This window comes from Coptis chinensis, chromosome 4 (genome assembly GCF_015680905.1).
Source record: "Coptis chinensis isolate HL-2020 chromosome 4, ASM1568090v1, whole genome shotgun sequence".
In the NCBI taxonomy this organism is placed as follows: domain Eukaryota; kingdom Viridiplantae; phylum Streptophyta; class Magnoliopsida; order Ranunculales; family Ranunculaceae; genus Coptis; species Coptis chinensis.
In genome coordinates this window covers 13339487-13351747 of record NC_141459.1, presented here as the reverse complement: position 1 = coordinate 13351747, position 12261 = coordinate 13339487, and the positions used below count along the sequence as shown (strand labels likewise).

Sequence of the window (12261 nt, the reverse complement as noted above, 5' to 3'; positions counted from 1 at the left end):
CATCAAATATCAAACACCCATTCATCAAATTCATCCATTCATATTCATTAAATTCCATTCAAACATTAAACATCATTCATCAATTCAAACATCCAACATTCATTCAAACATCATATCCATCCATTCATTCGAAGTTAACAAAATTACAAACCCTAAACTGAAACAAATTACATCCATCAAACTAAAATTGAAACAAAGTTAACAAAGTTTCAAATAATCCATCTATCAAACAAATTACAAAGTTACAAACCCTAAACTGAAACAAATTATGAACTATAGCGCCCACCAATATACTTGCACCTAGTCAAGTTGTACGCCTATTCGAAGGAGGACCTTGCTTCCTCTGGCATATAATTCCCACCAATTGCAGACCTCTCTAGCAAAACGACCGGGTTTCATCGATGACGCCGCTCATTTAAAAAGGAAAATCAAGATAAGTTACCAATCGAATGCAAAAATCATAGTTATAGAAACTTAATTAAAAATCACAATACTTACAATCGGTGAAACGGTAGGCAAAGGTTCCGTGGAGGGATGAATAGGAAGAAGCTCAAGGTTCACCAAAACTACATAAGAATTCCTCTCGATACCAAGTCATGTAGTTTTGATGACACTCCCATGGATAAGACGAGATAGGTTCTTGGTTGCGGGGTTGGATCACGGATTCTCGCCACGACTCCCAAAAAGTGGCCCAATATTGGTCCATTCACCTCATACCCGCGTCACGCCACAGGTTCTTGTTCTCCAATTTGGTATTGAGAGGATCTTTAGGTACAAGTCAGACGCGGACCCAACCGACGCGACCACTTTGCTGCGGCAAAAAAGCTCGACAATGTTGAAAAAACATAGCAATCCCTCAAAAAATGCAATGTCATCGATTGGGTTTGTATCTCTGACATTTTTGTAGGAATGCCAAACAACCTGAAACAAAATCAAATGTGTCATTAGCAACTCTAATGATTAATTACTAAAAAAAATATATAAACAAACTTAAATACTTACATTGAACTCATTCAAATCATCAATTATCGCTCGATAAAACTGCAATGTATACGTTGTATCGCAATAGTGTGGAGCGACTGGGATGTGTCTATGAGCACGCGGCTGAGACGAAGTATAGTTAAAGTTTGGGATTGTTATGAATACCGGAAAATAATCATAGATCCACGCCTAGATATACACAAATAGTTAACATATTGATAGAGTAATAATTAACATTAAAAAAAATAAACTCTAAAATACTCAAGTTTTACCTGTAGAAGAGTCATATAGCCTGTAACCCCTTTCACCTTCGTGACATGTGCGTGCCGGACCGATACCTCTATACAAAAAAAACCAAAATTGTCGCACCCATGCATACTCTTCTATCTCACTAAATTTCAACAACGGCCTCGGATAACATATATAGGCACTCCAAATCCCGACTTGTCGGTAAAAATGGCACATCCAAAGAAAAACAAGATAAAAGCTCTAACAGTCCGTTGAACATCCCGAAACTTCGAGGCCTTCTCCACCACCTTCCCAAAGAGCGTCACATATAGGGCTATCATGAATCTTGTTAGCAAAATGCTTCCGGATGAATTCTAGCCTTACTTTTTGAAGTGAACTCGCTAGATTCCATCTCCTACTAATCAAATCAATAGGGAGCCCTGCACCAAGATGTAGGAGATTTATCGATTGTTGTAAGTTCAAATCACCGTCCCCTTTGCACCGCTCTTCCTCTAACTGTGACTCCACAGATTTGGACAACATCGTCCAAAGTCACAGTTATCTCCCCAACTGGCATATGGAAGGTGTTGGTCTCCGGATGCCATCTCTCCACAAATGCAGAGGTCAATGGTGGATCCATATGCTCGTGATAACCTTCCACGAGATCAAACAACCCAGTCCTTCTCAACTGCACGGCAAATCTCGGAGACCTTTCACATTCATTTTTGAAATCCCATTGGGATAACTTCGCTAAGTGTGAAACACACTTCAACGCTCCGCGATCCTCCTGAAACAACCGAGCACGTATTAGATATATATGAACATAAACAAGAGATTTTGTAAAAGAAAATCAAAGTACACAAGAAAAACAAAATATTACCCTTCTCTCCCAAACATCCCAAGCGACATGCACCGCATAGTCATACAACAACTCTGACTCATACGGGCCTCCCCCATACACACCTCTTTGAAACTCCAAATCATCATTGGATTTTCTTATGAAATCCAATACCGGAGGTACTTCTTCCACTGGTGGTACGTCTTCTACCACATATTCTTCCACATCATCATCCTACTCATCCTCCTCCTCATCCCTCTCCTCACCCTCCTCCTCACTTTCCTCACTCTCCTCACTCTCCTCTTCTACTATACTCTTCCCTTTGTCCATATTTACATATAAACCTATATTAGTATCACTATCTATACTATCTACACTATCTTCACTAGACGAATCAACCTCAGGAACCTCTTTTTCCAAATGGTCCCCTCTACGCGATGCCGTTTGGTTAATGCGCCGCTTTGTCTTTTTTCCAACTACGCCACCACTAGAGGAACCGCCACCAAACAATTTCTTAACACCCTTGAATGTAGTTTTCGCTACATTCTTCACATTCTTTGATCGAGGGCCCATCGCTACAAAGAAAAATAAAAAAGTATTAGTAAACCATATTTAAATAAACAATGTACAAAGAAAATCACTAGAAAAAAAAAGAGATCATCCCAAATGTAAAACTAATATACTTATAAGCTTGCTATGATAACTCCAAGTATATATGAAGAAATAGAATGAGGCGTTACACTATCCAAATTCTATCGAATTTTGGGCAGAGTTTTCTTTGTTTAGTCAACATTTCGTATACTTAAACCTGTCATAACCTGGAAATCAATAATGACATCCTTCCAACAACCATATGTACATAACACCCTATGAAATATTCAACCCATAATACAATTTCTAGCCGCATAATAGGTGGACGCAAGTAGAAGGAAAAGATAGACTTCCAAAAGAAAAGTTTTTGTTCTTTCAAAACACCATGGTTGTATGTCTTGTAACTTGTTAACAATATTAACAGTATTAAGAAAGGACAACCACTACAAGTTACAAGAAACTATTAACAGATGTCAAAGAGTAAATATTAGGAATACATTGATCGAACAACTGATTCTTTACTGACATGTGAGATCGAACAACCATATGTACATATAACCTAATTTTTACACGACAATGAAAATGTATATATATACAAGACTGTTTCTGTATGAACCGTCATTTATGTACATCAACAAAATAACTAGACTCTCTCTACAACAAAATAAACTTGACTCTGTCCCTCGTCAAGCATAAGGGAAACCACACAAAAAAACCACCTTGATAACATACATTCAGTAAGTTTGATAACCAAAGAAAGAGCTTCTCACCTATAATGCTTTACCGCAGCAGTTTGTTCCCCCTCAGATCCGGACCTTATGCAAGTACTCGTAAAAGCTGCATGTGATCAAGGTCATTACTCATTAGTCAAGACTCAAGAACTTAAGCAGTATGAAAGGTGAGTAACAGAATGTACAAAAACAAAATACTAGAACTTAACAATAAACTTTCAAGAACTTAACAATAAATCAACAAAATATGAGTTGATTTTCAGTCCTCCAAACTTGAAAGAGAGATTTTCTTAATAGCTCGAAACACAAGACTTTTTTGTCATCAAGGACTCAGGGAAGAGTTCCCAGTGCTAGTGGAAGGTTGACATATAAACAAACTCATTGTCGTTGAATTGGTCCCATTAGAAAAGCATAGATACGGCTGGTTTTTGTAGGCATGATCTCCTAAGTAGAATCTATGATAAATCAAATTGCATACCTCAACCAAGTTGCATACCTCTACCCCTTTTAGAAGTTGTTAAACATAAAGAGTACTCTAAATATAATTGGTGACCTCTAAATATAATTGGTGACCACATCTTGTATGGTTAGAAATTACAAAATATTTACATGCATGTGCCTAGGATCATGAGTCATGAGTTTGTTTACGTATAAAATTTCCACAAGTCCTCCTGACAACCCCGGGGTGCGAGTCAAAATGTGTGCTCCCAGAAAAGACTTTCTCAATCTCCCTTCTTTTGCAACACCATCACATAATTTCCAAATTGAATAAAGAGTTAAAAACCCAACGTCACATATTGTTTTAGTGTCATCACCAGCTGATTTAAACTATTTAAGCATTACACAACCCAACAAAATTAGTATTTACTCCTTGTTCACTTGGCTTGGTCTTCACATGAAAGAATCAATTTTAGACCTTGGCTATCCTATATATACAATAATTTCAACCGCCATGACTTGACCAAGCCACCACTATGACAATTCTCTTGACATTTATAAAAAGATTCACACAAACATAATGACCTCCTACCATTGTGTTAATCCCGCCCTCAAGAAAACATAAGAAAAATGACCTCCTTAAGGGTCTAGAAATATTAAGAGTGGTTGCAAATGCACCAATTGACATTTCACAGTTCAAGAAAAAGGAACCAAAAAAGGTTGGCAACCACCACAAGCGATTCTGAAGGTACATCATCATCTGGAGAAGCAAGGTCGGGTTATCTGATACAAGAATAACATAGATTCAGAGAGTTCAATGGCATCTGCCATTTCAATAGGTGAACTTGTACTGAAAGAGGGACAATTGATGCATGGACCAATGACAAGGAGATGCAAAAGTCTACTGAGGGGTTTACATCCATAGTTCCATTCCACTCTTCTAAGGTCTGTCCAAATGATATCATCCATCCAAAACTGGATTCTAATAAAATTCTACAATGGGAGCATTAGCTTACAACAGCAACATCACAAGTATTAGTCATATCAACTAGCTTCTGTACTCTTATTAACTATACTAGCATAATTACAATAATATAATGTAAACAAATATTGAAATCCTCTAAAGTGAGGACCCAATGACAACTTGCATGACTCAAAATATGGCTGCTGTTTCTAGACTAAAAGTAACAGGAGGTCTAATAAACTCCGGCACAAACTTCTTAGTGATAAAAAAGTACTGATTAATTAGTACTGAGAAAGGAACCCGGAGAATATTTTTGACACTTATCCATTGAGATGAACTCCAAATATTCAGGACATTCTCAAGGATGATTGAAAAAAAGGCCATATCAGGGGTGCATTGCAGAAAGTTTTTGTCTTGGTCTATCAATTATGAAGATAGACTGCCGAGAAGAGTTGCACCGAGGATGCCCATAGACTTTCCTTTCTCAATCCCAATCTCCCTCCCCTTTCTTCCATTCCCCCTCCAAGAATGAAAAAACAGGAAAAGTAAAGAAGAAAAGTTTGATGGTCTAATAGAGACAAAAACAACAAATGAAATGACCACCCAAAGTTTGATAGTAAAATTACCTCCTTTTACAGAAAAAGGTTCCCTACAATTAACTCAACCCTTCCATTCCACACACAAGAATCTTAAAGAGTAAAAAATGCTTTCCACAAATACCCACATTTCCCCAAAAAAATCTGATTACCAAACAAGAAAAAGAACAAAAAATAGCAGATTGATATTTCTTAGACGTGTTTGTCTTTTCCTAATGATTTCACATTATTGTGTCAGCCTTTGTTGTCCTAGTATCAACTTGAATTCACATAAATAAATTTCTCATATCTGTAATTGTGTACCTGGACATCTCACAACTTACTAGAAAAGTAAAGAAAAACTAATTGTGAGTTTGGTTGTGACATTGGTGTATGCATTCATTATGCAGGTGCAGAAGATGAAGAACTAAATCAAATTTCGCGAAGAACTAACCTGTTGCTGGGTTTATAAATGAACGAAGGTTTAAAACAAACTTTAGGCTCATAAGAATATAAACAAAACTAACAAGGATATTCAAGTCTTCAAATCAAAACAATAAAACCAATTTGCAAAATTTATATGGGAAGAACAAAAAGAAATTTTTTTTTTACCTTTGAATTTATGGTAACTTAACACAAAAACCCAAGTTGAATACGACCTGAAGACCATTTCACTACCCCAAGAGTACCTATTTTTTTTATAATAATAATAGTAATTAATTTTTTCTTTGATATTCTAGTCTTTAATTCAGTTCTAAAATAAGGGTTTTGAGGGACACATGAATATTATTGAGTGCATACCATTCAATTCGAACAAAGACAAAGTTGAAAAGAGAAATTTGTCAATTTCTAATTGACCAAGCTCGCACATTTCTACAACATCAAAAAAGTGTTAGACTCAAGTTAATCTCCCTACTACAATTGTTTTCTAATTGAGAACCCTTGTTCAGAAGCTAGATAGCGCATCTCATGTTGTAATTTCTTCCGCAATCTCACGATATAAACCTCATGAACCTTGAAATTAACAATGAAGAGAGGCTTAACAAAGCTTTAAATTTAATTCTGACAAAACAAAACCTATGAAACAATCACACATTTATGGTGCACAATACTTTGCTTCATTACACTACAAACTCAAACGTATTGATACAAGTATATGACTATCTGCCCACTTGACAGTTGACGCTTGACACATATCATAATCAGACATGAATAAAAATCTACTATATGCCTGTATCCCCTGGTATTCATCCTCATTCATCGTCATTGTTATAGTGTAAAATGTTTAAAAATACTATTGAAGTCCATTGATCAACTACTATATTTGCTATTCAACTCCACTAAATACAGATGACATACATATGCTTCAAATGCATACAATGAACTATTCCATTTGTCAATCCTAGTATTACATATGTAATAAACCACCCTCATAGCCTCATCCCATTAAAACGGCATAAATTCACTTCACAGTTCACATGCATAACTATTAATACTATGAAACATATAAAAGAAAGAGTATATATATATACCTGGTAAAGATAGATTAGAGAAATGAAGTAAAGAGCAGGATGACAACAATTAAGAATCGGGCGCCCATTTTTTGCTTCAATGGTGAAATTCCCAACTTTCAATTTTGCTAAACTCGAACGGTGAGAAACTCGAATCTAGTTTTCAATGGCAACTTTCAACTTTCAATTTGGGGTTTTTTAACGGTGAGAAACTCGAATTGTTGGAGATTTGTGGTAATTCAATCGGGCACTCCAAGGTTTGCACTCGAATTGAAATTCGAATTTGGGGTTTTTTCGTTAGGGTTACGAAGGGTTTGTGCGAAAGAGATGACCGGTTAGGGTAGATTTTCCCGGTTTCGCGATTTGCTGGGGGGTGTATTGGGCTTTTGTTTGGGGCTTTGTTGTTTAGGCTTGGACTGGAGGCTGCCCGATCTAATTTTAGTGGCTCCCAATACAGGACTCTTAATCTTCTCTTTTTCGTTATTACAATGTCATTCTAAGGTTGGTCTTGAACTGTTCCAAGTACCACACAAAAATAATCAGAAAAAATATACAGAATAAATTTGTGGACAAACAACTGTTTACTGTCCACAAGACCTCAGCTTCTTATTGGTGGAGTGGCTGCCCAAAAAAACTGTGCCTACTGCCCGAAAAAACTGTTAAACTGACCGAAAAAACTGTTAACCAATAGAATTGTGCTGTTTGTGTCCACAAATTCGGACTAAAAAATATATATGGTTCCACAATTTTAAGAACGGGACTCGGAACCGCTGGCAACCGGAACCATTAAATTAGATGGCTATAGGGCTGTCAATGGGTCTCGATAACCCGATAACCGATCCAAACCAAACCGATAAAAAATGGTTTAGGTTTTGATAATTTAGTTTGCCCTCTACCGACCTGAAACCGAACCGAACCGAACCGATAAAATTTTGATTTGGTTTGGGTTTGCCCTCCACCGAATTGATATGAACCCGAACCGATAAGATAGCATCTTAGTAATATTTTATAATTAATTTTGTATATGTTTATCAATTGTGTGGTTAAAATTAATTAATTTAATTTAAAATTTAATTGATTTTATAGTTTTCGGTTCGAGTCGGTTCGGATTCACTTTGCAATGTATCTTATCGGTTCGGTTTGGTTTCGGATTAAACATAATATTATCTGTTCGGTTTGGTTTCGGGTTCCCAATTTTCTTATCGGTTCGGGTTCGGATTTTCCAAAACCTGACCCAAACCGATCCATTGACAGCCCTAGATGGCTACACTAGACCGGACCAGAACCGGACGGTTAACACCCGAATGCTTAGAACCAACTCCTTATCCAAAGTTCCAAAAATCACGAAACAAGCTTTCCACTGATCATGGCGCTTCGTTTTCTAAGCTTCCCCTCAACATTCTCTACTGAACTAAAACAAACCATTCTCTCACTTCACAAACCTTCAAAGACACAACTCTCTTCTTCTTCTTCATCTCCTTCCTCTTTTTCCACTTCTTCTTCTCTCTCTCTTTTCTCAACAACTAAAAGAAAAACAAACCTTCTTGTCTTTCAAACTCCCTCAACGACAGAACACACACTTGTTGAAAGCCCAACAACAGTATCAGAACAAGAACCCAAAACAAGATTGATTGCACAGAACATTCCTTGGAACTCTACAGCTGAAGACATTAAAAACCTGTTTCAGAAACATGGAAATGTTACAAATGTTGAGGTGAGATTTTTTTTTTGAATCTTTGTATTGTTTGTTTCTGTTAAAGTTTATATTTTGTGAAGTTTTCTGAACTTGGGTATTGTCAATTTGTTAGCTTTCAATGTATAATAAGGATAGAAACAGAGGGTTGGCATTTATTACAATGGGCTCTGAAGAAGAAGCTCTTGAAGCTTTAAACAATCTTGGAACATGTGTAAGAATATTGGGCTTAAATCTTTATTGGGGTATCTCTTAATTTTCTATATTTGTGTTGAATGAGTCTCTGTGGTTTTGTTTTAGGAAATTGACGGTCGTTCTGTAAGTGTTGCTTATGCTAAGGTGCGAAAAACGAAACCGCGTGTAATAACAGAATCGACACCAAAGTATGATTTGTTTGTGGCTAATTTGTCATGGAAAGTTAAGTCTAAAGATCTCATTGAGTTCTTTAAGCCAATGAATAGTGACGTTGTTTCGGCAGAAGTTACATACCAGATGACCCCGACTAGAAAGCCTACTGGTTATGGATTTGTTTCTTTTCGGTCCATGGAGAAAGCTGAGGAAGCAATCAGGGATTTCCAAGGAAATGTAGTTTCTGCTTTGAATTTTTGACATTTAGTTTGTGATGATTTCCTGTGAAATGTTTGTTTTATGATATGGAGTTTTGAAAAATCTGCTGCAGGAATTGATGGGAAAACCAGTTCGATTGGCATTCAGTAACCGGATTCTGAAAGGGCAATCAAAAGATGGTATCAGTCTTGGAGAAAAATCAGCTGAGAGTAATAGTGAAGAAAGAAGATCAGACAATACCAAGGAAATTTAAAGTCTATAATCAACAAGTAGGTGAATCATCGTAAATCTTATATTGCTTGCTATTCATATATCTATACTAATTCTACACTTGTTTGTTGTTTTTCATTTGTTTTGTATTCGGTCTATTGACCTGCATTTATAGAGAGAGATAAATATTTGGATTACCTACACGGCAGAAGAACTTGTAATTGTACTCCGTTTGCAAATAAGACTACAATCCCGACATTCTATCTGCTGACTCGCATTTTATTTACAGGCAGTCCCTAGTCGGATATACATTCTCACTCAGTCATAGGATAGGAAAACTTATAGATACGTTGATCTTCTGGTTACCATGAAAATTGCTAAGTACCGTAACAGGATTGGGTCTATGGAAACATATCACTATGGTATAGGTGTCGCTCTCATGCCTTAATGGTCTTATTTTGACATAAAGTCCATGTGTTCCCACATTATCTTCTTCAGAGAAGTGTCTATGCATCTGATTTTAGGTGATACTTATACTTTTTCTCAACTATTCTAAATTTCTAATTCAAGTGTTCCTGGATCTTTGTAGGAAATTATTTTTCGTGGGTAATACATCTTTCCTGGTGAATCTTAAACCGCATTGTGGAGAATGACAGCACCATATCAGTTGTCAAGGTTTTGATCTGTACCTTACTGTTGACTCCATTTGCATTTCTAAGCATCACATAGGGACAGAATGTGTAATGAGGGCTTGTTGTGGATATAGTCATTACTCATTAGTATTGAATTTTCTCAGAGAAGTAAAACAGCAGTGAAAGATGTATACATGTTCGTGTTATTGTGTTAATTGTGTCTTATGTGATCACTAGGATGACAGAGATGACAGAGATGAGAAATTATCATGAACGGATGCTACTGAATGTCTGAAACAGTGAATTACATCTTTTGTTTTCAATAACGATGCTTACATCTGAACAAAATTTTCTTCTGAAGTTGTGAAGTTATACTCCTCAGTACTAGAATTTAAGAAAATAAGTATGGTAATTGTGAACTTTTCTAATGAGTTCGCATGTTTAAATGCCTTGTTAAGACAGTGATGTCACTATCACCTTCACAAACTTACAGAAAAATCAGCGAAACAGCAAGATTGTTAAAGCACATAATAGCTGAACGGCTTGATGGTATATAACATGATTTACCTTCGTGAGAGATTCTGTTACTCGTGAGACTGACCAAACTATCATGCGCTATAGAGGGAAGGGGATTTCTAAGGGGCCTGACCAATTATCACACGCTATAATATATAGCAAGAAAGGGGATTCCTAAAGAGCCCTGCCAAACTATCCTGTGCTACAAGGAACAAGGGAGAAAGGGGATTCCTAGAGCCCTGACCAACTATGATGTGCTATAGGGAGGAAGGAATACCCAAGAGCCCTGACCAACTATTGCGCACTGTATGGAGGAAGAAATGCCGAAGTGGCCTTTTGATGGTAGTTCATTTTACTTTCCCTTTCGATATTCTGGAAGGTAAACAAGTTATGAGTTCATCCTTCTCTATCTCCTTGGAAAAAAAAAAGCTGAACAATTGAGTCTAGTCATCTCCACCAGGGAAAATACACTCGCTAGGTTTGAACTTGAATACCTCTACAAAGTTATTTTCATTGGAATGGAATTTTGGTGAAATTTGTTTATTTCTTTAAATTGTTTGAATGGATGGAAATTGTTGTTGCCTTTAAACTAGTTTGAGCTTGTATAGTTCCCAAGCGCTTGCCAACCTCCCAAGCAGTTCTGCACCACACAGACTAGACTATAGAAAGTATAGATACCGGATTGCCATTTAATTTAAAAAACGGAAAATGCCTGGATTGGACGTTGACTGAGAAATGAGGACAGAATAGCCCGTTGAATCTGCCAGACAAGTTTCATTCCACTGTGGACGTGGCCCCCACTAGAAGATAGTGTGTAGTACCCATAATACCCTTCCACATATTAGTTATTTTTATTTGAAAAAAATGAAATTAACATAATAGGAATTTACATATAAACCCTTGAACATCTCCCACCCTCAAGTCACCTCTCGTCTCTTCTTCTCTCTCAACAACATTCACTCCCCGAAAGCACCACAATCCAATGAAAACTTCATTTCTTCCCGTCCAATTTCCTTCCCCCCTTTCCCCCCCCCCCCCCCTCCATTTCTACTATGATAAGATACTTTATCTTTCATTATAGAGTTCTTCATCTAAGAAAATCATTTGGAGAAGCACTGCAGGTAACTGTGTGCTTGATAATAGGCTAAAATTAATTGTTTACATTTAAGTTGATTACACTTATAAATGTTTCTGTTACATTCAAGTTAAATGTCGGTTTAATAGCAACATCCTAAATGTCCCAAGTCACTTTGATCATTAGATTCATTCCACATGTTGTAAAAGTAAAGTAAAATAGGGATGAAAGCCGTATTAACCTTGTATTTTCAGGTTATCTAAATTCGAATTTTATAGCACTACATATTGTTGTACATTTGAGATAAGATATCTTACTATGATCATATTCATTTTAGTTAAACTGTAGTACGCTCTCTAAAGTGAACTTATATAGTGGAGTACATATGAGATAAGATGTCTTAATATGATCATGTTTAGTTCAGGTAAACTGTAGTAAACTCCCAAAAGTGAACTGATATAGTGTTGTACTTAGGAGATAAGATGTCTTAATATGATCATGTTCAGTTCGGAGTAATCCGTGAGTACTGCCTAAAAGTGGACATATATAGTGTCGTGACTTTAGGAGATAAGATGTCTTGAGATGGTCAAGCTCAGTTCAGGTAAATAGTAGTATGCTGTCTAAAGTGGACTAATATAGTTTCGTACTTGAGAGATAGGATGTCTTGATCAAGTTCAATTCAGGTAAACAGTAGTACGGTGCCTAAAATGT

General features: G+C 36.6%; 1 protein-coding gene across 1 annotated transcript; it reads left to right on the top strand.

Moving 5' to 3' along the window:
- Nucleotides 1-8198: 8198 nt before the first annotated feature.
- Nucleotides 8199-10319, top strand: LOC147501999 (28 kDa ribonucleoprotein, chloroplastic-like). Its single transcript, XM_086606976.1, has 5 exons — nucleotides 8199-8571; nucleotides 8666-8764; nucleotides 8851-9135; nucleotides 9230-9386; nucleotides 9917-10319. Exons 1-4 carry the CDS (start codon nucleotides 8224-8226, stop codon nucleotides 9368-9370), a joined length of 873 nt encoding a protein of 290 aa, XP_086463102.1. The 5' UTR covers nucleotides 8199-8223; the 3' UTR covers nucleotides 9371-9386; nucleotides 9917-10319.
- Nucleotides 10320-12261: the final 1942 nt, after the last annotated feature.